This window comes from Spodoptera frugiperda, chromosome 18 (assembly GCF_023101765.2).
Source record: "Spodoptera frugiperda isolate SF20-4 chromosome 18, AGI-APGP_CSIRO_Sfru_2.0, whole genome shotgun sequence".
NCBI classification, from domain to species: domain Eukaryota; kingdom Metazoa; phylum Arthropoda; class Insecta; order Lepidoptera; family Noctuidae; genus Spodoptera; species Spodoptera frugiperda.
The window spans coordinates 5,497,856-5,519,138 of record NC_064229.1 but is presented as its reverse complement, the minus strand read 5'-3'; the positions used below and the strand labels follow the sequence as shown (position 1 = coordinate 5,519,138).

The 21,283-nt window shown below is 37.8% G+C and overlaps 1 protein-coding gene across 1 annotated transcript in view; it reads right to left on the bottom strand.

Annotated features, from left to right (window-relative positions):
* LOC118278020 (uncharacterized) overlaps positions 1-21,283 on the bottom strand; it is a 94,666-nt gene that overhangs the window by 10,846 nt on the left and 62,537 nt on the right. The window contains exon 3 of the mRNA XM_035597074.2: positions 19,130-19,344. Coding sequence (XP_035452967.1) covers positions 19,130-19,344 — 215 coding nt within the window. The remainder of the gene's footprint in view (positions 1-19,129; positions 19,345-21,283) is intronic.

Here is a 21,283-nt window from a genome sequence, read left to right as displayed (position 1 = left end):
TTTTATCAAATTTAAAAAAAAGTTATTGTAGTGATGGTAAGAGTTTTAAGGACGGAAGCTATTAAAATGATTGTATTAAAAAGAACTAGAAAAACAGAAATATATCATTCGATTGCTAACCTTTTCGTAATTTATTTTCTAGCAAAAATATGTTAGATCCCCAGAACTTTCTGATACTAATAAGATAATTCATAAAACGGTGGGACATTATATACAACAATACAGAACCAACACCAGCGTATTAACAAGAAATGGACTCACTCAGAACCCAACCATTGGTAATTTTCTCGTACATTTTGTATGGAGGCTCACTCACTATTGTGCACCGGCGAGATTCGCCACAATATATACCCGGGGACGTAATGGCTGTGTACATTCTAACCACTAATATAAAGAGAACACATTTGACGTGTGAGATAAATTTAACTTGTAATCTTTGTTATGTTTGCTTGCAAGACATATTAGATACTACATGCACGTTCAGTAAATATTATGTCCTCTGGGGGCACGGCTCACAGTTTTTATCTCCAATTAGCCATCAGCTAACAAATCCTATTACGTCAAAACTGAAAGTAATAAACGTGTGACTTCTCAAATGTTTGTGGAAAAATCATTTTTCCCAGCATAAAATGTTTTATGAAATGTGTGCGTTGTTAAAATTTATTAACGTATCCTCACTTTTAAACCTTGGCGCTGTATTCGCATAAAACTGTACCATCGTACTTATTGTTTAAATTCAGTTGGAGAGGTTTATTTGAAGCGCGTTAACTTTTCACGTAAAATGACGAAATATATTTCAGTCGACTCTATTATTTGATCTCGTAAACTGAGCCTCTGCCGTCGTGTCGTATTTTTCCATTCAGACAGAGGTTTTCAATAAAGTTCGTCGGGTCGCACTGAGCGTTCGTGTTTCATGTATTTCCGCTCTAAAGTTTCGAGACAAAAATAAACAAGTTCAACATAAAATATTTAAAGTAAAATTGTATTGTCCTACATTGTTCTGTAGTCTTGTTGCAATTTTGTAATGTAAAATCAACAAAGCTAGTATTTACATGGACTCCTCACTACTCGGTGCTCCGATTAATATTTCATGAATGAAACACAAACGAATCAAACGTTAGTTCGGTTCCGATATTCCTTTATCCGAAGTGAATAAAGAGTAAAAGAATAAAACATGGCTACCGCGCGCGCGAGGCCCCGCTCTTGTTGGATTGTGTAATATTTTAACCAAAGCGGCTTAAAATCTCTATTTCACAATTTTTGAGTGAGGATTTTGGATCCCTAATATCTACGTGTTGTTATTGTTTTGTCATGGTAATCCAGACTGAAACACGTCATCTCGTGCAAAGGAATCATTTATTCAAAGACTGTAACATAAGTAAGTAATAAATTTACAAACGTATCTTTTTAAGATTCACTGAAAAGGGATCTTGGCAGAACCATTTTGTAGCCGTGGAACCTTTAGCTTGATAGATGGAGATTACATTTGGGACCTCTTACTTTTTTTCACGCGCTTTTTATCTCGTTTAGTCACCTTCCGCGGGATGGTTTCTGCTTGTGATTTTATATTGCGCGTCATCATATTCTTGAATTTGTAGAAGCCGTCCTCTTTGGTATTGCTCTTCCTGGTGCGTCTGTTGAACTCATCAGCGCCGGACGGTGCGACGTCATTTTTTACCTTGCCATTTTCATTATGTTGACTTTGCCTCGTCGTTCGAACTTTTCCCTTCTCTGGTTTTTTCATTTCCTTAGCCATTATTTCGAGTGTGTATTTACGGTATTCGTCCGTTGATAATTACATAAAAAGCATTATTGGCCTACGGGATTCTATCAATTTGTTTGTCAGTGTCATCACCACTTGACATATCTATAACGTGCAATATAATTTTTAATCTAGTTGACTGGAATGAAGTGTTAAAAAAGTTTCGAACGAGACCATGAAGAGTTTTGGAAAAGCTTCCGAGAATCATTTTGGGAGAACTATTCATCAAACTTAGACAGAGTCAGCTACCGAAGAATTAAGTTATAAAACTTTTTCGTGGAAACCGTTAATTTAAAAGGTTTTCTCTCTTCGGATTTTACTGCTGTATGTATAGTGCTACTGTGCTCTGATTTTATTTGAAACCAAGCTTTAATTAGTTATTAATATACATAAATACTTACATATGTCTATAGCAGATGGTTTTGTTAAAAAAAACAATTTTTTGTAGAAATTGAAGCGTAAATAAATTCATAATATTGTAGTTTAAAAGAAGTGGGTGTTTGCCCTGTGACATTCACGCTATGGTTATTTTTGTATTAACATAATATTTAGTTTTCATTCCACATTTCCGTCCATATTTCACGCTCACGAATGCGCACCTACATTTGTGTGAAAAAAGTCGTTTTCAGTTATTTCTCTTTCAAATTCAATACACGTAGAGGTCGAAACCTCTTTGCCTGAAACAGTGGGTAAGTAGGAATATAGGTACTTTAGCAGTAAACGAGGGAAATAATCGATATCAGAATACGTGTGTTATGCGTGCTTTAGAGTCGTATCGAGTTCTCGAATCACGGAAAGCAAGACCTCTTTGTTTTGTTATTTATTCTCAAGTTGTTTGTACTAACGCTCGTAAACGATTTACAGCTATAAAAAGAAAAGGGCGGAAGAAACACGACCGGCCGATTTAATTATTAATTTTTATAAACATAAACTGGAGTTTTTCTTAAGAAGGCTTGTTTCTTGCCGGGTATTATTTTTTTAATGAGGCTGATTAATTAATTTTTGCATATTTTTTTAATTTTTACACTTAGGCTGGCACCGTCTTTAGCAAGCAAGTTAAGCCTTACACTGCCAACAAAAATCTGATAAAGGCTATTCCTCCACTAGCGTCGGTCAGCGTTGTCCAACATGGCCTCTAATATCTGTCTAATCTGAATCCGAGAAACGGCCAACCTAAGTTGTTTTTTTTTTGCTAAAGTGTACAACAGTATTCCATGTGAAATGTCTGGCAGTGTCTTAATTTCATTAAAATCCATTTCCGCGTCAGTAAACAGCAATCATTCATTATCAGCTACAGACCAAATATATACCAAAACCAAAGACAACCAGTGACGTCAACTACTGGTAGTACATAGTACCTAGTACCTAACAGATAGACTTTAGTAGGTAACTAATAAAAAGTTAATTAAAATGATATAACGGAGAGGATTTTCTAGCAAACAGAAAACAATTAACCATCCGTGATCGATATTCCATTAATAAACGGGAATCATCTCTTTATGCATGCTTTGACTCTTCCTTCGTTTTATAAAGTTTGTAATGAGTTTTTTCTATCGGGACAAAGAACAGCAGGCCACAGGCCGCTGAGGCTTGAATTCCATTATTTTCTTCCTTAAAAAACTTCTGTCGTTTATTTTTGTTATAGCTTGTTTATAATCTGGATATTTTTTTGCTTAAGGAAAAACGTGATTATTTCAATCTGTACTACAGTACTGTAAATTGGAGAGATTTGATTGCTTATTGTTATTAATTTCTGTTATAAAAGGATTCGAAAGCAACCGAATTGATTTAAAAAATTTGACTGCACGGTTGGCGCGGTGTCTGGGCAACTGGCTGCCGTGCAATGTGTAGCGGGTTCGATTCCCGCACGGAGCAACTCTTTGTGTGATCCACAAATTGTTGTTCCGGGTCTGGGTGTGATGTGTATGTGAACTTGAATGTTTGTAAACGCACCCACGACACAGGAGAAAATCCTAATGTGGGGCAACGTTTTTTTTCAAAAGAAAAAAAAAATTAGACAGCTTACTTAATTTATTAGGGAAAACATCATCATTATCAAGTCCACTGCTGTACATGTGTAAAGAGCTTTTTTTAAGAAGGGGTGTGCCATATACCTAATTCTCACTCTTGGCAAGCGGCTTGGTGATTACTGTTAAGTTATTATAAGAACTTATGACGGGATATTTACCATGTTTATTGAATTTGGTGAGTTTCCGATATTTCGGCACTGTTGCAAGCGCCATGATCACGGATTAATCCGTGATCATGGCGTGGTATAAATAAACATGGTAAATATCCCGTCATAAGTTCTAATAATAGTGTTAGTGACCATGTCAGTTTAAAAACTTATACTGTTAAGTTACTGGTCCCATCCTTCGGAGAGATGTATAAGCCCAGGATTGGGTGGTTTTTTTTTTCTAGGGGTAAAACCATCCAATGAATTATGCCGCCTTGGGCGAGGCTAGGCGTTCCTACTCCTGCTTTTCGAGCCGGAGCCCCAATAAACTCGCTAGAGGTAGTCTGTTACTTGAAACAAATGTTCTGAATTCCACATAGGGTAATATCGTAAGGGAAAACTAGTATTTCATGCTTTAAATAGGTGTCCAATCGAATAAATAATTGGAGGACAATATCTAATTAAAATTATCGAGAATCTACCTCCAATATAAATAGGGTGACAGAGGATAAAGTTTCAAACGTTATTAAAATTGGAGTGTCCTCGCTCACGGAAGCAAGGAGGTAAGAGTTTTCAGGGAGGCGATAAAATATTTTTTTAATATTGTCATTGAAAGTTATATGATGCGTATTAACTTTTTTTTCAAGTTTAGCGGATGTAGTTAAGTAGTTTGTAAGTACTTATGCTTTTTATTTTGTATGTAATGTAATATTTTTTATTTCTTTTTTCATATAGTTATTTATGGTAAGGTTGGTTTGCTTTTCTAAGTATAGGGAAGGGAAAGATCACATTCAAATAATTTATTTGCTAGGAATGTGTATCAAGAGCTAACTGTGTTTACACAGATATATGAACATGGCACCTTGCTCAGAATTTTCTGTATTGTGGTACTTTTTAAAGCAATTGTTTTTCTAAAAAAATAGGTCCAGTATATGGCAATAGGCTTATATTACATAGGACTTATAATAGAAATGGTGAAAAGTGGGTGTACATTGTATAGTGGCATTACGGGCCGTAATGTGCACCTCTGCCTACCTTTTCGGAGATAAAGGCGTGACGCTGCTGTTTACCTAAAAGTATAAACAGATGTTCTTGATAAATACTTGCTTACAAACCACACCCAGCAATTAGAAGTCCAGTGCTAATTTCTACGTCACAGTGGTAATTCCTACAAATCATGCGACCGTAAATAACTAAGGCATTTGAGACGTTGATCGCGTTTTTATACTTATTGTGAAAATGTGTTTAAATAAATAATGATATATTTTTTACCGACTTCAAAAACAAGAGGAGGTACTAAGTTCGGATGTTTGTTTCTTTTTTGTTATTTGTTCAACGATTACTCCGCCAATTGTGGACCGATTTTCAAAATTCTTTTTTTGTTGTAAAGGTTACACTCCTGAGAGGTTTCCATTCTCACCAAATGGTGATAGGATGATGAAATCCGGGGAACTTTCGAAAATTGTAGATCTCTCCCTTAATTAGATCACACCTACAATTTTATGGCTTCTAACCTATCAGTGGGTGGATAACCTGTTAGTACCTGTAACAGTAATTTTTTGCTTTTTAGATTTTATTTTTTGTTTGTTTTTAATTTTTTGAAGTTGGTTTTTAAACGCAGTATATTTTAGAGGATAAACCTAAGACGAAAATAAGACGGAATTTCGACTGTGTGTAATGTCGTGCAGAATTAATTAATGTTTAGGAAATTTAAAACCGAATAATGCTTTGGTTGTCTCAAGATTTGATTTCGAAATCACTTGTATATCCAAGTTTATTAAAATCCGGACAATACTATACTCTTATTGGAAATCCATTTGCAAATGTAACAATAGCGACAGCTCTTTGAAGAGAAGAGTTCGTTCAATGGACTATTGTGGATACAAGGATCTTGGACGATGGCAACAGTAGCAGCTCTGATTGGATACAATATTGAAATTCTAAGTACTTTTTAATCTTTATTACGTTGGTTTCTTTACAAAACTGAGGAGAAAAGAGTTGTTATTTTAAGGTAAGCATCCACAGAAAAAAAAATGAAATGTAGAAGCAAGAAAAACAGTTTATTTATTTATTTAGTACGTGGAGGATTTATAGCTAACAAAAATTTAATAAAAAAAGGAGGCAATAGTCACCAGAAAGCCAATTACAAGTCCCCGTGTATAGATTTTATTTGTACGGTCATAAAATAATGTACGCAAAACAAGGTGAATAAATTTAAAAGTAAATAAATAAGAAACAAGGCGCAAAAGGGCCAGTGCTCAACTAAAATGCCATAGCCCAGACACGACGGCTTGTGTCATGGCGCTGATTTTCAGCACTTTTTATTATATTACATTCACATTTGTTATTATCTGAAGTTAAAGTAAATTGTTAACTGTCGGTCGGATAATCTCGAGGTCTTTGGGCAAGATAATGGACCTACGGGTTTGATTCCTAAATCAGCCGAGTTATTAATGCGTATTCCATATATTAATGCGTCTTCCGATTTCAATTATGTACAGGGCAGTAAGCTTATGCTTTGTGTTATATGATGCCTATAACGTAACACAATTAGCAAAATGTACTCACAATTCCTTAACAAAACAAAAAAGTATAAATAAAAAGCCAAAAGCGATGAATAACAACAGTTCATTTTTAGTTTGACAAAAGGGTAAATAAAACTAAAAATCTCGGCCATTCCCTAAAAGGGTCTCTGCCGTGTATTGCCAACAAAATTCAAAGGGATCCATCTTTTCTATGGGGGAGTAAATAAAGGGTGTATGTAAAACGACACGGGTACTGACGTCACCATATTATGCTCCATGTAGCCATGGATGGAGATATGGAGTACTATGTTTTATGAATCAATGTGAAAAAGTATTTATCCATGTCCCCTCATGTTCTCCTTTACTGCTTATCTATCCAAAGGTTTTCTGTAAGAGACCGCTTTTAGTGATAAAACCGCCCACTGTACTATCTATTTCTATTTACCGTTTGTGGTTTTTGTGATGTACAAGACTTTTTTTCTATTCTATTCTCATCAAACTGCTTTGATTAGATGGCTTACTACTGTAGCAAGAGTACTGTATGTAGTGTTATAACTTTGTTTACTATGCTATCAATTACTTCAACTACTGTAACGTACTTTTTAATATACGTACTGTAGGCATTCCATGCCATGCTTGTCGTTCCATGTCCATGCTTGCCAGAAAATTGATCATAGTCTATGGATTTGCCATAAACTCTCCATTTGACAAGAGGGTTGGTGATAGCTGAAGTTACAAGTTTATCAGAGGGTGTAGCCCGATCTCTACCCAAATTAAATGTTAAGTCCCTTAATCGGCTCTTAAGACACTTGAGGAAAGAGTAGGGTGCTTTCTTTTAGCTTAGGTATGTGATATGTTTATTTCAATAGATTTTTCCGAATACTTTTTTTTTAATCAAGATAGTACTCTTTATATGTATACTCCATGCGCATAACCAGCCTTTATTTTGTTGGCTTACAACCTCCTTGTAATAAAATGTGTTTATATCCTGTTTAGAGGTTACATAAGTGATAATTTTAATAGCTTTACATTGGCTTTACCGAATTAAAATGGAGTTCCCTGCCCGTTCGGTGTTGTTTGAACGTTTAATGGAATTTCACACTCGAGTATACGCGCGGAAAGATGATTGGGGTGTTTTTGAAATATGCTGGGAGCTGTGCCATTGTTTTTGTGTTAGGTCTATGTATAAAAAAATGTTTATTGAATTCAAAGAGGCATTTACAATCAAACATTTACAGAGTACACAGATTAATACATGGAGTTGTAAAAATATAGCTTCTAAAACGATTCTAATAACTTCCAAAAAGTAAAGTCACCAATGCAAACATTTGTATGAACTTTGGTCAGGTCTACGTATGTAATGTGTGAAAAATAACTGTTTGAATTATAAATTAATTCATTGCGATTTTGTTTGAATTACTGGTCTATTTTTCTTTATACTTATACGTATAGTGAAGTCATTCTACTAAAACATTTATATGGTAGGTAATGGCTATAACGATTTATAAAAGTCGGCAGATGTGGCGAGGCAGATAACTTTAATATAGTTCTTAATAAAATCATCTTCACACATTCGACATTCGACGATCCATTAGCTTCGACTACCAACTTCACTGAAAACCAATTTCAATTTTCACTTCAAGTGCGGCTTATTCCGAAAATTGTGGCTTTGTGGGCAGGACTGTGGAATTTTTTCCCAAACCGCACTTAAGCCATACATTTGTGGCTTAAATCGGGAAAGTGCTACTTAATTCGAAGTATTGTTACTAAGTTCAGGAAATTGCAGTTTAATCCAGAGAATAGGGGCTTTAGGTTCAGAATTGGGGCTCAATTTGGGGCTTAAAGGCGACCGCAAAATCCGGAATTCGTTGCATTTCGGGTATGTTGGACCAAGTGGATTAATATGGGCACACTGTGAGCTCTTAGCGTTTTGTTTGTAGTGGTGTAAGTAGGTGGGAACTGTAATGCAAACAAGAGGCTCGGCCGCCATTAGTGTGCGCTGTGCGACAGAAGTAGGTGACAATCGATTTGTCGTGACGTGACGAACCCACGCTGATTTGTGTTATTATACCACGAATATATTTAGCTATTCCACGAAAGTCATCGATAATTCTGTTGAACAAACGTCGTACGTTGACACGTGCTAAGCGTATTACAGAAAACGGCTTACTATGCGAAGACTACGCAGGTGTCGCTGTCGGTATAGAAATAACATAATGGGGATTAGCTATCTAGTCTAAAATGTGTCGTGTTTAAGCTTACAAGGCTCTAGACAAGAATCCAATCTTTCTTCTACCACAAGAACATTTAAATTGCCACCTAGCAACATTCAATTATAACAATGGTAATACGAAGAAGCTCAATGATTTCAATTTACGTTCAGTGGACGCGCCGGTGAATGAACCCGGTCATAATCGAATGAACGGATTAAATTCACGAGAGAAAATTGATATTCCTTTTAGAAAATTTAATCTAACACTTCACTCCTTATTTCCTTCAAATTTTATTAGCAATAATGGATTTTATGTTTAAAGTAGGCTGAGAAAATGCTTTGTGTAAACCAAAAATGTTTGAGGAATTTTCAAATTTTCTGTACCTTTCCATCCTTTGAGTGACCAGCGCGGAGCGTAAAGGCTAGCAAGTTGCCTCAAAAGATTTTGGTAATATTGCTACCTATGTTGTTATATGTTGTACGTTAAAAGTATTTAACTAAGCCACTAGTACGATTCCCGCATGGAACATAAAATAAATTACTTAGGTGTGTAACTACTGAGTTTACAAAGTTTTTAATTCATAGTTTTATTGCGTAATTTTTTTTTTATTTCTTCTTAACATTATTGATAAAAGTCGGAGTCTTGGAAAAGTTCGTTACTACCTATGTATAGTAGTACTCATTATCGAACAATAGTGTACGGCACATTGCGTTCCGCGCGCGCCTCAAAGGACCATCAGACCACCACAGATGGTACTAATAGTGTAATGTCCGACCGGATTTAATGACTCCGGCTCAAAAAGCAGGAGTAAAAACGATGTGGTTTTTAGTCAGTAAAAGTCTGACACTCCCTTTCGCCTCACCCTAGGCGGAGAAGAAATTTGAAGATTTTCCCCCTTAAAAAAATCTCATAATAATCACTTACATATTTACGTATTCTACCACCAGCAAAGTTCAAAAATGAAATTTGACTCAGTGTTTATATACATTAGATGTGGTTAGACTACATTTATTGAATGGTTTCAGCTATTAACGTTATCGGAGGTATGTGCCGCTACCGGTATGGGGAGGTTTTATTACTTGCCTATGTAGCTGGGGGTTAAAGTAACCGGTATCATTTTTAATGTCGCCATTGCGTGGTTATGTGATGTGTGGTAAGATGTTCCCGATTTCCTAAGTGTCAATGTGGGGTTTCTGTTAGGGAGTTTTTTTTAAATGTTGCCCCACATTTGAAGTTTCTTCAGTGTCTTGGGTGCGTTTACAAACATACAAGTTCACAATCATACCCAGACCCTAAACAACAATTTGTGGATCACTCAAAGAGTTGCTCCGTGCAGGAATCGAATCCGTTACACGTTTAGCGGCAGCCGATTGCCCAGTCAACGCGCCAACCGTGTATTTAGAATTGGTTCTGAGTCATAATGGTTGGTTTGGAGTTAAAATACCTTAATAGTAATTTTAGTTAAGTTTAGCATTTGGAAATATCGATACATAGGTACCGATAGTCCGTCTTCTTATTGACCCAACAATTTTATCAGTTAGCAACCACTACTACCTACCATCTAAACTATTTATAACCCTTAGCTTACCGGTCTTAACCGGTACAGAAATTAATTAAAAATACGCAAATGATTGAACGCTCTTTAAGAAGAATTACCTGACAACAGATTTTCCGAAATTGCTTTATCAGGAATATCAGGAATCGTGTCAATTTCCGATTGCGATTGACATTCAATTTACCTCTGAAGAAATTGGAAGTCACACGAAGGATAAAATTTAATTCTGGTAACTGACTGACGATTCTATTATTGATATCAATTTTTCTGTCAGATTGAAAGTTAATGACCTGTTTGTAACGCCTTTGTCTAAAGAAATTGATTTCAGTGTGACTGTTATTACCAGATGTGTAATTGAAGCTAAAATGAGATTGTATAATAAATAATAACTAAACCTCAATGTAGCTATCATCAACAGCCTATAATTACTTATTTATACGTACGTAGGCCACTGCAGACCAAAGGCCTCTTCTCACATGTAGAAGGTTTGAACATTAATCACCACGGTTGCTCAATGCGGGTTGGCGATTTCAAACTTATTATTATAAAGTTATAGGTTCAGGTTTCCTCACGATGTAGCTATGCAATCAATTTATTCGCATTATTATCTAACTTACTTATTTCAGGTGAAGCCTTGAATAAACAACATGCATCTAGCGACAGTGATTTACCACTCTGCAAACAGTTCTTTCTCTATATTTTAGGTATCTTTCTTGCAATAAAGATATCAAATATTTGACTAAGATCAAGTTGCCAAGCAGCAGAAAGTAAGTATCGGCCATATTTTATCAACCTGTCAGTGTGACGTCTACGCATTAGTTAACTACACGTTACGTCAGAAAACTGGTGACGTCACGTCGTTAGATAAGATTATAAGGCAGGTCTGAAAGAAAGGAATCCTTATTTATTACATAACTTACATAATATTACGTTTTTTATACCCTTTAGGTAGAGTTGTATTAAATGTAGCACCTAGTTTTCACCGGATTTGTTATTCATTTTTTTTAATTCTTGCCCCACACTAGGATTTTCTCCTTATAATGTCAGGTGTCTCATATAATGTTAGATGAGCCATATCACATCAAAAGGCCACTATCAGACTATGAACCACCTCAACATAAGAAGGATTTTGTCATAATATCCACATTTGAAGACTAAACAGCAGTTTTAAGAGTTCAGTCTGTTGCTACATACTAGACACAATTCCAGACTACTCGCTAGACTTCAAGCAAATGCCAATAGCGCTTGGAATCAAATTACATCATCATCATCCTATCAGTCATTGGACGTCTACTGCTGAGTATGGGCCTCCCCCAATGGTTTCTAGATAGGTCGATAACTTCTATAGATATTTCCATTTCCAAATCACATCAATTGCATTAATTTAACAAGAGTTATTGTACTGGTCAAAGAACATGGGAGGTAGAGGACAATCGTTGGGAGGGCGAAGGTAGCAGTGATTGATGATAAGGCAGGTGGAGAGAGGTCGAGTTAATTGTTTTCCAACTTAACGTAGTACAAAGGGCAAACTTCCTGGCCTTGTATTAAGGGTAGGTATGGGCTATGTGGGAACCCATCACAGTGAATGTACAGAGAAGTGGAGGGTGTGTATCTTCAACAGCTACCTGGTCAACATATTTTTTTTTTATTGTTGCCCCACGTTAAGGTTTTCTCCTGTGTCTTGGGTGCGTTTACAAACATACCATTTCACATGCACATGACACCCAGACCAGAAACAACAATTTGTGGATCACACAAAGAGTTGCTCCGTGCGGGAATCGAACCCGCTATATGTTGCACAGCAGCCAGTTGCCCAGCCAACGCGCCAACGGTGCAGTCGATTAATCTCCGTAAGTTATTTTTTTATGATTTAGCGTTAACAACAAGTTAGTCAAGTTAGCTTTTAGAGATAGCCTTTCAGACAACGACATTACATTCATGGCCAAGTTGCCATAATTAAGCTAATTTGTTCAATCCGGTTATTCCAGTGGTTCCAAAGGTGCAATCTTAATATTTACTGTAATATTTACTGGGTGGTCGACTTTTATCAAAAATGTTGCCGGCAGGGGTATCAAATTAAGTTGGAACGGACGGGGGCTGCACTTAAGCGGCTCCTGCCCAACCTCGGGGGGCCAAATGCCTCCTGCCGGAGGTTGTACGCGGGGATCGTGCGGTCCATGGCCCTCTACGGAGCCCCTGTGTGGGCGCCGACCCTGATGCGGCGACCAGCTCGGGCGCTGCTCACGTCGCAGAGGGTCATGGCCATCCGGGTGATCCGCGGATATCGCACGATCTCCGGAGAGGCGGCTAACCTCCTTGCCGGACTCCCGCCGTGGGATTTGGAGGCGAAGGTGCTCGCGCGCGTCTTTAGTTTGCGCGCCGACGCGCGTCGCCGGGGCGAAACTCCACTGCCGCGCCAGATTAGTGCGTGGCGGGATGAGCTCCGGCGCGATCTCATGGCGGAATGGCAACAGCGACTGTCGCAACCGAGGGCTGGGCTCGCTGTCATTGCAGCGGTAAGTCCCCTCTTTGAGGAGTGGCTAGAGAGGCGCCATGGCGTCCTCACCTACCGCCTGACGCAGGTGCTTACCGGACATGGAAGCTTCGGTAGGTTCCTGTTTCTGATTGGGCGGGAGGAAACGCCCGGGTGTCATCACTGCGAAGACCGCCCGGAGGACACGGTTCGAACATACGCTTGCGGTCTGCCCTGCGTGGGCTGAGCACCGCCGTGTCCTCAGGGATGTGGTCGGCGACGGCGCCCTCTCGCGTCCGGCACTGATACATAGCCATGGTGCGTAGCGAGGGGGACTGGGATGCCGTCTCCTCCTTCTGCGAAGCAGTCATGCTAGCTAAGGAGGAGGCGGGGCGCGTGAGAGAACGAACCTCTTCACGCCCCAGCCGTCGCGAGAGACACTCCGGGCGTCGGGGATCGCGCGACGATCTCCGGCCACCGTAAGTGCGGGTCTGCGGACGGCGAGCAAGGGTAGCTCGCCGCCCGACCAGAACCAGACCCGTGCGTGCGGCGCGTCGCGTTCTGCGCGCGCCTCAAAGAGCCATCAGACCACCACAGATGCCTAATCCGGAGCTGCGGACTACCTAGCGGGTTTACCGGGGCTCCGGCTCGACGGGCAGGAGTAGGAACGGGGTGGTTTTTAGTCAGTAAGAGTCTGACACTCCCTCTCGCCTCGCCCAAGGCGGGAGAAGTCATTGGATGATTTTCCACCCTGAAAAAAAAAAAAAAAAGGGGTATCAAATTCAAAATTGCCGCGTTGGGTAGATGGAGAGGCGTCCCGTGTCGAGGTATTTATCACGCCAACACTGCGATGAAATAGAAGGCTGGCTATCCATTTAATGCGGTGTCTGTCCAATGGAAGAATGGCTTGATATGCAGTAGAATAGTTACCAATATAGTTGTATTTTTTAATTTATAAAACATATTTTGTAATCTACACTATATAAACTCTAAAATATGTTTAAAGCTAACGAGTTTGTTCTTTTGAATATGCTAATCTCTCTCTCTAAATCGGTTCGAATTGAATAATTATTTTTGTGTCTGATAGTCTGTTCATCGAAAAAGGCATATCGTAATATAAAACATAATGCTGCAAACGATGATTAGGAACCGAGAACAGAGTAAGTAAAACCTCGCTGAAGTAGTTAGTGTTAAAACTAAATTGAAACGGTGTACCACTTAACTGTCTGTATTCATGTAATAACGTTTAAGTTGTTTCATCATAATCATCAACTTACCAATTGTCGCTTATTAAACAGATGGGGGCATAACGCCAGCCTATTGAGTATAAAAAAATGTATTACTAAACGAGTGTTTTTAAACTGTGGACAGTTTATATTTCGTTCGACTTTTAGATACGTTCGTTTATTCGTGGATCCGAAGTACCTGGCAGATCCAAAAAAAAAAACTATAGCACAAGAATGAACACAATCACCCTCGTAATAAATAACACATTCCATTAAACATATCTTGTTGCTATGATTTCAGTGAACAGATTTCAGTGACGACTGCCGCTGAAATATGCTAATCAGTGTTATAAATGCAAATGAATGCCGAAACAATGTTGGCAAGTATCGTATGATTTCATATTTTGCGCGCAGTGCGTGTCATGGGTACGTTTTGATAATATAATGCTTTTGTCAAAGGAGATTTGGGTGAAATGTGGCGTGCGATGTATATATAGGCATGATTGTTAATTAATTAGCGGTGTTTATTGGTATCTTTATGGTGTTTTGTAAAAGGGTAGGCAGAGGTAAGTGGAGTATTGGTTATGGGTGTGGATTTTTTATGGTATAAGCCGGTAAATGAGCAGACGGATCACCTGGGGCCTTAGTCTCCTATTACAATTGTGTCAGAATGGTCGATCACTGAGCAATGCAAGAGGGACGGAGCTATGTAAGCAGACTAAGGCCCCTGATGGTAAGCAATCGCCGCCGCACATGTGCATTCGAAACACCAGAAGCGCTACAAGTGCGGCAATGTTACTGTATTGCGTCTTCTTTAATGGTTATAAATTGATATTTATGAAGATCATGATTTGAGAGGGTACGATTTAAGGAATCACCTTAATATTATTAATATGAAAGTTTGTTTGTTTGGATGTTTGTCCGTCAATCACGCTGTAACTACTGAACGGATTTTGATGAAACTTGGTATACAGATATGATAAGAGCTGACTTGAGTGATTAGGATACTTTTTATCCTACGGAAACGCGGGCGAAATCGCTGGCAGAAGCTAGTATTTTATAAATAAAATCGGCTGGAACTCTGTTTTCTGAAAATTGGTGTTACATATTATTTACTCCTGTACCCACTCCTTTGGGGACTAAAAAACGATCTTATGTTTTTCTCAGTAAAATAATCAACTTACAATTTCGTATATAACATAAATAAACACAAACAAAACAAGCACTAACTGAAACAAAAGAAATCGTTTACAGACAAATAGAAACACTTGCCTGCTATATTATTTTTACCGTTTTTTTTTCGTATGCTCGTAAGATTCGTGTTTTCGCAATCCTCAAGGGATCATAAAACAATGTACCTAATACTACAAGAAAACCGTATATAAATTGTTTGAAACACAGAAAATAAAGTACATATATACAGTATAATATGTAGTAGAAAACATAAAGAAATGAAAATACGTTATCATATATTTGCTTTGTTTAGTAATCCAGAACGTGAGACAAAGAATCTTCCAAGTTCACGATCAAAGGGCACGTTTTATTTGTTTTAGTACTAGAGCTATTACACGTGGCTTTACATGTGTGGCCAAAGAAATAGAAAGCCTCTAGATATGATTGTCCAGCCTCATTATAGATTCTGTATGTACAAAAAACTTGCCATTGTATTTCGTTGTATAAGTGAGATCACCAGTGGCCCAATTACCCCCCTTTCCAATGCCTGATTCCCCAACAACCCTTAAATTCCTTACCCCAAAAGGCTGACAACGCACTTGTAACGTTTATGGACTATCGGGTGTCATCAGGATGACCTGATGACCATGCAGACGGATGCCCGTCTGCATGTTTACCGGCTTACACCATAAAAAACCATAATATAATGTGAAACAAACACACACACACATTCGTGCATGCATAATTATGTCAGGTAATGTAATGTTCTAGTGTGGGAGCAATGTTTTATTTTTTAAATAGAAAAGATTCTCGATTTTTACAATTGTAACCAATTTTTTGGAACGCTTGCCATAAATAGTTTATAGATTTCCATTTACAAATGTCAAGCCAAACTAGATAGTTTCATACCTGTTTTGTTACCAAACGTTTGCCTCCTACGCAAGCCTTATAAGCCATGCAAATTCATACATTCCACGTTTCTCATCTTCAACAAAAAGATATATGATTTCCAGACACTTTTTATTTTACGTGAAAAATTCAAAATACGTGAAGATTTTAGTCTTTTTATTCCTTATTTTGTGAAACAAGAGGTGTTTTTGGCATACAATGGAATAAAGCGTATAGCCGGTAAATTGGACGCATTATTTATTAATGAGATAGTGTGTTTGTTTGTCCTTACTTGCACGTTAAGATTGAACGAAGATTTGATGTGTCGTGTTTTTTGTGTAGATATCATGTTATTACTTTTTCTCGTATTTCTTTAAATATTTGTTGTAAATGTTATACAGTATGGAGATAACTCATATTATGATTTAAATAAAACTACAAGAATCACTAGTCCTCAAAAGCATAAGACAACTAAATATTTCAACGAAAGCTGAAAATTAAAAAAAAAACAAACATAATACCTAACAATATTTTCAGCCAAAATGACAACAAATATGGTTTAAATTAAGTCATAAGAGGTTTACCTATATAGAAGGTACTGATGTATTTTTTAAAGGTTTTTCTGCATAGGTCGATCATTACTTTTTCTTTGCAAATATAGTAGGTGTAAAAGATAGTAATGTATAATAATAAATTAGTTTCAGCATGCCACACATCTAGATATCCACAATTCACACACAGCTGGCTATTGGCACGTCGATGCCGCAGCGAACTAATCTTAGATTCAACCACTAAATGGATTTCGATGCTCGTTGCATTGTCTCGACAAACCACAAATACCTACGTCATCTCCTGTCTTCCCTAAGGCATAGGTAGACTAAGGCAAGGTCTGAAATATGTTTCATCTAGAATATTGTATAGATTCGTAGCCTGAGCAGAATATCTATTGTCCATGTCCATAATATAGTGTCTTTCATATTTCTCATACATATTGAACGTGTCAGCGTTTTGAAGAATATGCTGAGTTCAGCACTAGATTATCATAGATTTATTTGTGTAAATATTAGATGGAGTTTACTAAGGGTGGTTTAAATAAGTTGTAATTTATCAATTTAGAAGCAATAAGCGTAGAATCTATGGTAAGAGAGTACGACGATGAAACTGAGGTAATTTTAAGAGAATTTTCAAATTCAGATCGGTTCATTGCATTAGTTAAAATTCCGTAACAATATCCCGGACCAAAGTTAAAACTAATGTTAACAATGTTACCCACTTTCGTTTAAAACTTACTTCCTATTAAATTGTGGTATATTTTGGTGTGCGCTCGGAAAACACGTTTTGTCCTTTATAACAGGAATTACTAAAGTAATAAAGAGAAATATTCTAGAAATTTTGTTGCGAAAATTCGTTCTGTGGTTAAGGTTTTGTTCAACTAAAATGACCTACGTAAATTGTTTCTGCATTTTACTCGGGACAATATGAAGCTCTTCCCTATTAAGAGAGACTGGGGCTAGTTGTTTCACGGTAGTTTGTTACAGAGGTCATAATAATACAATTTCACGGACGAAACATGATTCGAACATTGATCAGAGATTCGTAGACAAAGAATCAGCTTTGAAAAAGAGGTGATAACTTCTCGGTTCTTCATGAATTTAGGGGGGATGGAATCATCAAATGACTTCTGTTGTCTTGGATGACGCGAGATCGCTTGATCTCGCGTCATCAAAAATCACAAAAATCACCTCGTTCCTACTCCTGCTTCAAACCGGAGTCCCGGTACCCTGCAGCCAATCAATGACTTGCTGTCTACAAATGACCACTATGACAACCGACCCGTGGAAAACTAACTCTTCTTTAAGTAGTGAAGAGGTTCCTATAAGTTTGGAGTGCCGTCTTCATAATATGGACGTTACCATAAAAAATATGGCCCGGATCTTGTAGTTTTCTTTTACGAGGGAATAATGAAGGTCTGATGCCAATATGAAAGGGTTTGCATACATTATTTAAGGCACATTGAGTGTTATATATTTTCCAGTAAATAGGGATATTCAATGTAAATATTTCTTTTGGAATAGATTGTGAAAGTCAAGTGCCTCCGTAAATTGTGCCTGTTTTCGATATGCGAGGATTATCCCTTGTTATTTTTAAGGACATATTTGTCTGGCTTTGGTGTAGAAAATACGAAAATATGCTGTATTGTTATTTATGTAGACATTATTTTTTAAAAATCATTATAATATAACATGTAGTTATTATAAGGGACATTCTGGCTAACGTAAAAACCGTACATAGGTACTATATGTTATGTCTACATAAATTATGAGTATGCTGGAACCATGTTGAATATGTGTAAATCTTTTTGGTACAACAATATACGTCAAACATTAATTGGTTAGACCTTTTAATGTGCTTTTCCACCATAGATGTGCTATGCTACGTTGTTGTGGATGCGTTTGGCGTCCACCAAACAGCTATGTTTTTTACATGAAAAGATGCGTGCTATGGAAGAATCCTTCCAAAGAAGCATTCTTCCCTACTATAGATACATTGCATTCTCAAGCTGCGCGTCTTCCTCACACAGCTTAGTATCAGTGGCAACGGTACATAGTTTCACAGCTTAGCTATTACATATTCGCAGCATAGCTACGTCTCTGGTGGAAAACCACCTTTAGGCTTAGATTGTCTTTGAACTCTTGGATATGATTAACATATTACATACTAAGAAAATGTTCGCGTACAAAATAAGCCCTTTTCACCAGTAGGTAATGTTATTATTCCCAAGTACTTAATATAACAAATGTGAGAAAACAATTTGGAGTGTAGGAAAGTACTTACTGAAACTACTGTTTCGTGAATCAGGCAATGAAATTAAATTAAGAAGCATCCTAATCCAAAATGATGCTACTGCAAAAACAATATAAAATATAAACTTTGACTGCACGGTTGTCGCGATGGCTGGGTAACCGGCTGCAGCGTGTAGGGGGTTCTATTTCCGCACCGAGCAACTCTTTGTGTGATCCACAAATTGTTGTTTCGGGTCTAGGTGTCATGTGTATTTGAACTTGTATGTTTGTAAACACACCCACGACATAGGAGAAAATCATAGAGTGTTAAAAAAAAAGTAATAGTAGTACTCACTCCAGACGTGGACACTCCACCCTCGATGCTTATCGTCCTCGCTGTTCCCTGCGGCCTGCATCGGTGACTCAGCTCCCTCAGACTCGGGCAGTGTCCTCCAGCGTTTCAGCAGCTCCTTGGTCTTATCCTTCGTCTTGTCACATGCCTGGCGCCAGTTCGTGAAGTATTTACGGGAGACCTTTGGACTGGACAGTGATGTGGACTTGGAATCTTGTCTGGGAACAAAATTAACGGATGAACAGATATTCTATAATATAGGTACACTCGCATGTCAAGCTATACAAGTTTTTGTCATTGAATTTTCGACCTTATGCCAAAACAATAAAGTTAAAACATATTTCAGAGAAAAGGGTAGGTTGATCTGAGGTGCCTGTACGTTTAGTGGCTTTGGGAATCGGGTGGTAACGGCATTTTAATGTTTATTTGATTACTTTCTTATGTTGGTGCACGTGTGTCACGTGTTATATGTATAGTGAGTTACCTTTTGTGCAACATCAAGCCTTTTATCCCTAAAGGGGTAGGCAGAGGTGCATCCGGACATTACGTAGTACTAAGTAGAGTTCTGCGGTTTGACATTAAAAGATTTCTCTTACAATTCAATGAAAATATTGAGATAAAGCCAGATTTCCAATAGCGAAAGAATTCTTGAAATTGATCACGTAGTTGCTGATCCTATAAACAACAACAAAAATACCTAAGCAAAGCTTTGTTGCTACCAATAGTTGTGTTAATAAAGAATTAAGGTACTCGTCATATTATGATGCATACAAAATGTTCAACTTCAAAACATTCACTATGGTATTAACGTGTTACAATAAAGGTAACATACCACCGTATATTAAACAAACACTGCGGAAGAATACTTGGAGAACTTTATTTGTGGACGCCGTGTCCTTGAGTTTGTGCTGTAACTTATCGATTTTTCCCTTTTGAATATGTAAACAGCTGTGACAATGAGCAACGCTCAGCATGCAATATTTCCCCGTATGTCCGTATGTGTTTGTCGCCGCTGACAAATCGGCGAGCGATCACTTTCAGCTCGCAAACAAATTGCGCGCAGTTTTTGTTCTGCAATTTACGATTCAGTGTGCATTGGAGAAATATTTTTAGTAGGCCATTTTTCCAAAAATATTTTGAGCTTACGTTGTGTGCCAATATTTATTGCTGACAAATTTTAAATTGAGAATGTTTAACTGTTCTTAAATATCAAATTCTTACCGCCGTACTCAGAGTCATTTTATAATTACTTAAGTCCTTAGCAATTGTTTTCGGTCCAAATTATTGCTAAGGAATAGTTTAAGTAAATGTTTCGGAGTGTGGCAGTCGATCAATTTTATTTGGATAAGCCATACATTGCTCACATCTTATTACGACTTAATAAACTACAGTTGCATGTACTATAAGTCCGAAATATAAGTACATAAAACATGTATTAGGTATCTACACACTTGCGACAAACACGCACATTTAAGTACCACTGTTAAAAATAACCCACTATATGATGACCAGGGCCGTTTACGAACGTCTCTAGGGAGCTGATAAGATGAGGTATTTTTAAGGTTTACTACACGTACCAGAGCGAGTCATAACATGCCTACAAGAGTAAAGACCGTCGTTAGTCTAGTTCGTTGATGAAGGGATAGCTTCATTCTTAGCACTAAAGTCTTCATTTATGTTTGATGACATCCATTACAGTCCACTAAACGAGTAAACCCTCTAAAGTATCATTACACTATCTATAAACATTACACTAGAACCTCTTATTTCATGAATAGGTCGGTTTGAACTGAGTACTAAGGGCGAGGTCATAACACTGCGTCGCAGCGTCGTATCGCAGAAACGTCGTCGCACAGCAATACAATGCGATGATGCAACGACAACGACCAGACACTAACCGTCAGTTTCGTTAGTAGTGAGACATGAACCGCACTATACGGGTCCTACTTTTAGGAACTCTTAGGAAAAAACCAACTAACAGGTAGTGCGACGTCGCATTGTAGATTTGTACGTTGCGTCAGCGCATCGAAAATTTTCACGATGTGTTGTGCGGCGTCGTAGATTTTTACGACGCGACGCTGTGTTGTGACCTCGCCCTATCATGGCATTGCAGAAAATACGCGTGATACAATGCTTGCATAACGCAATCGTTGTTTC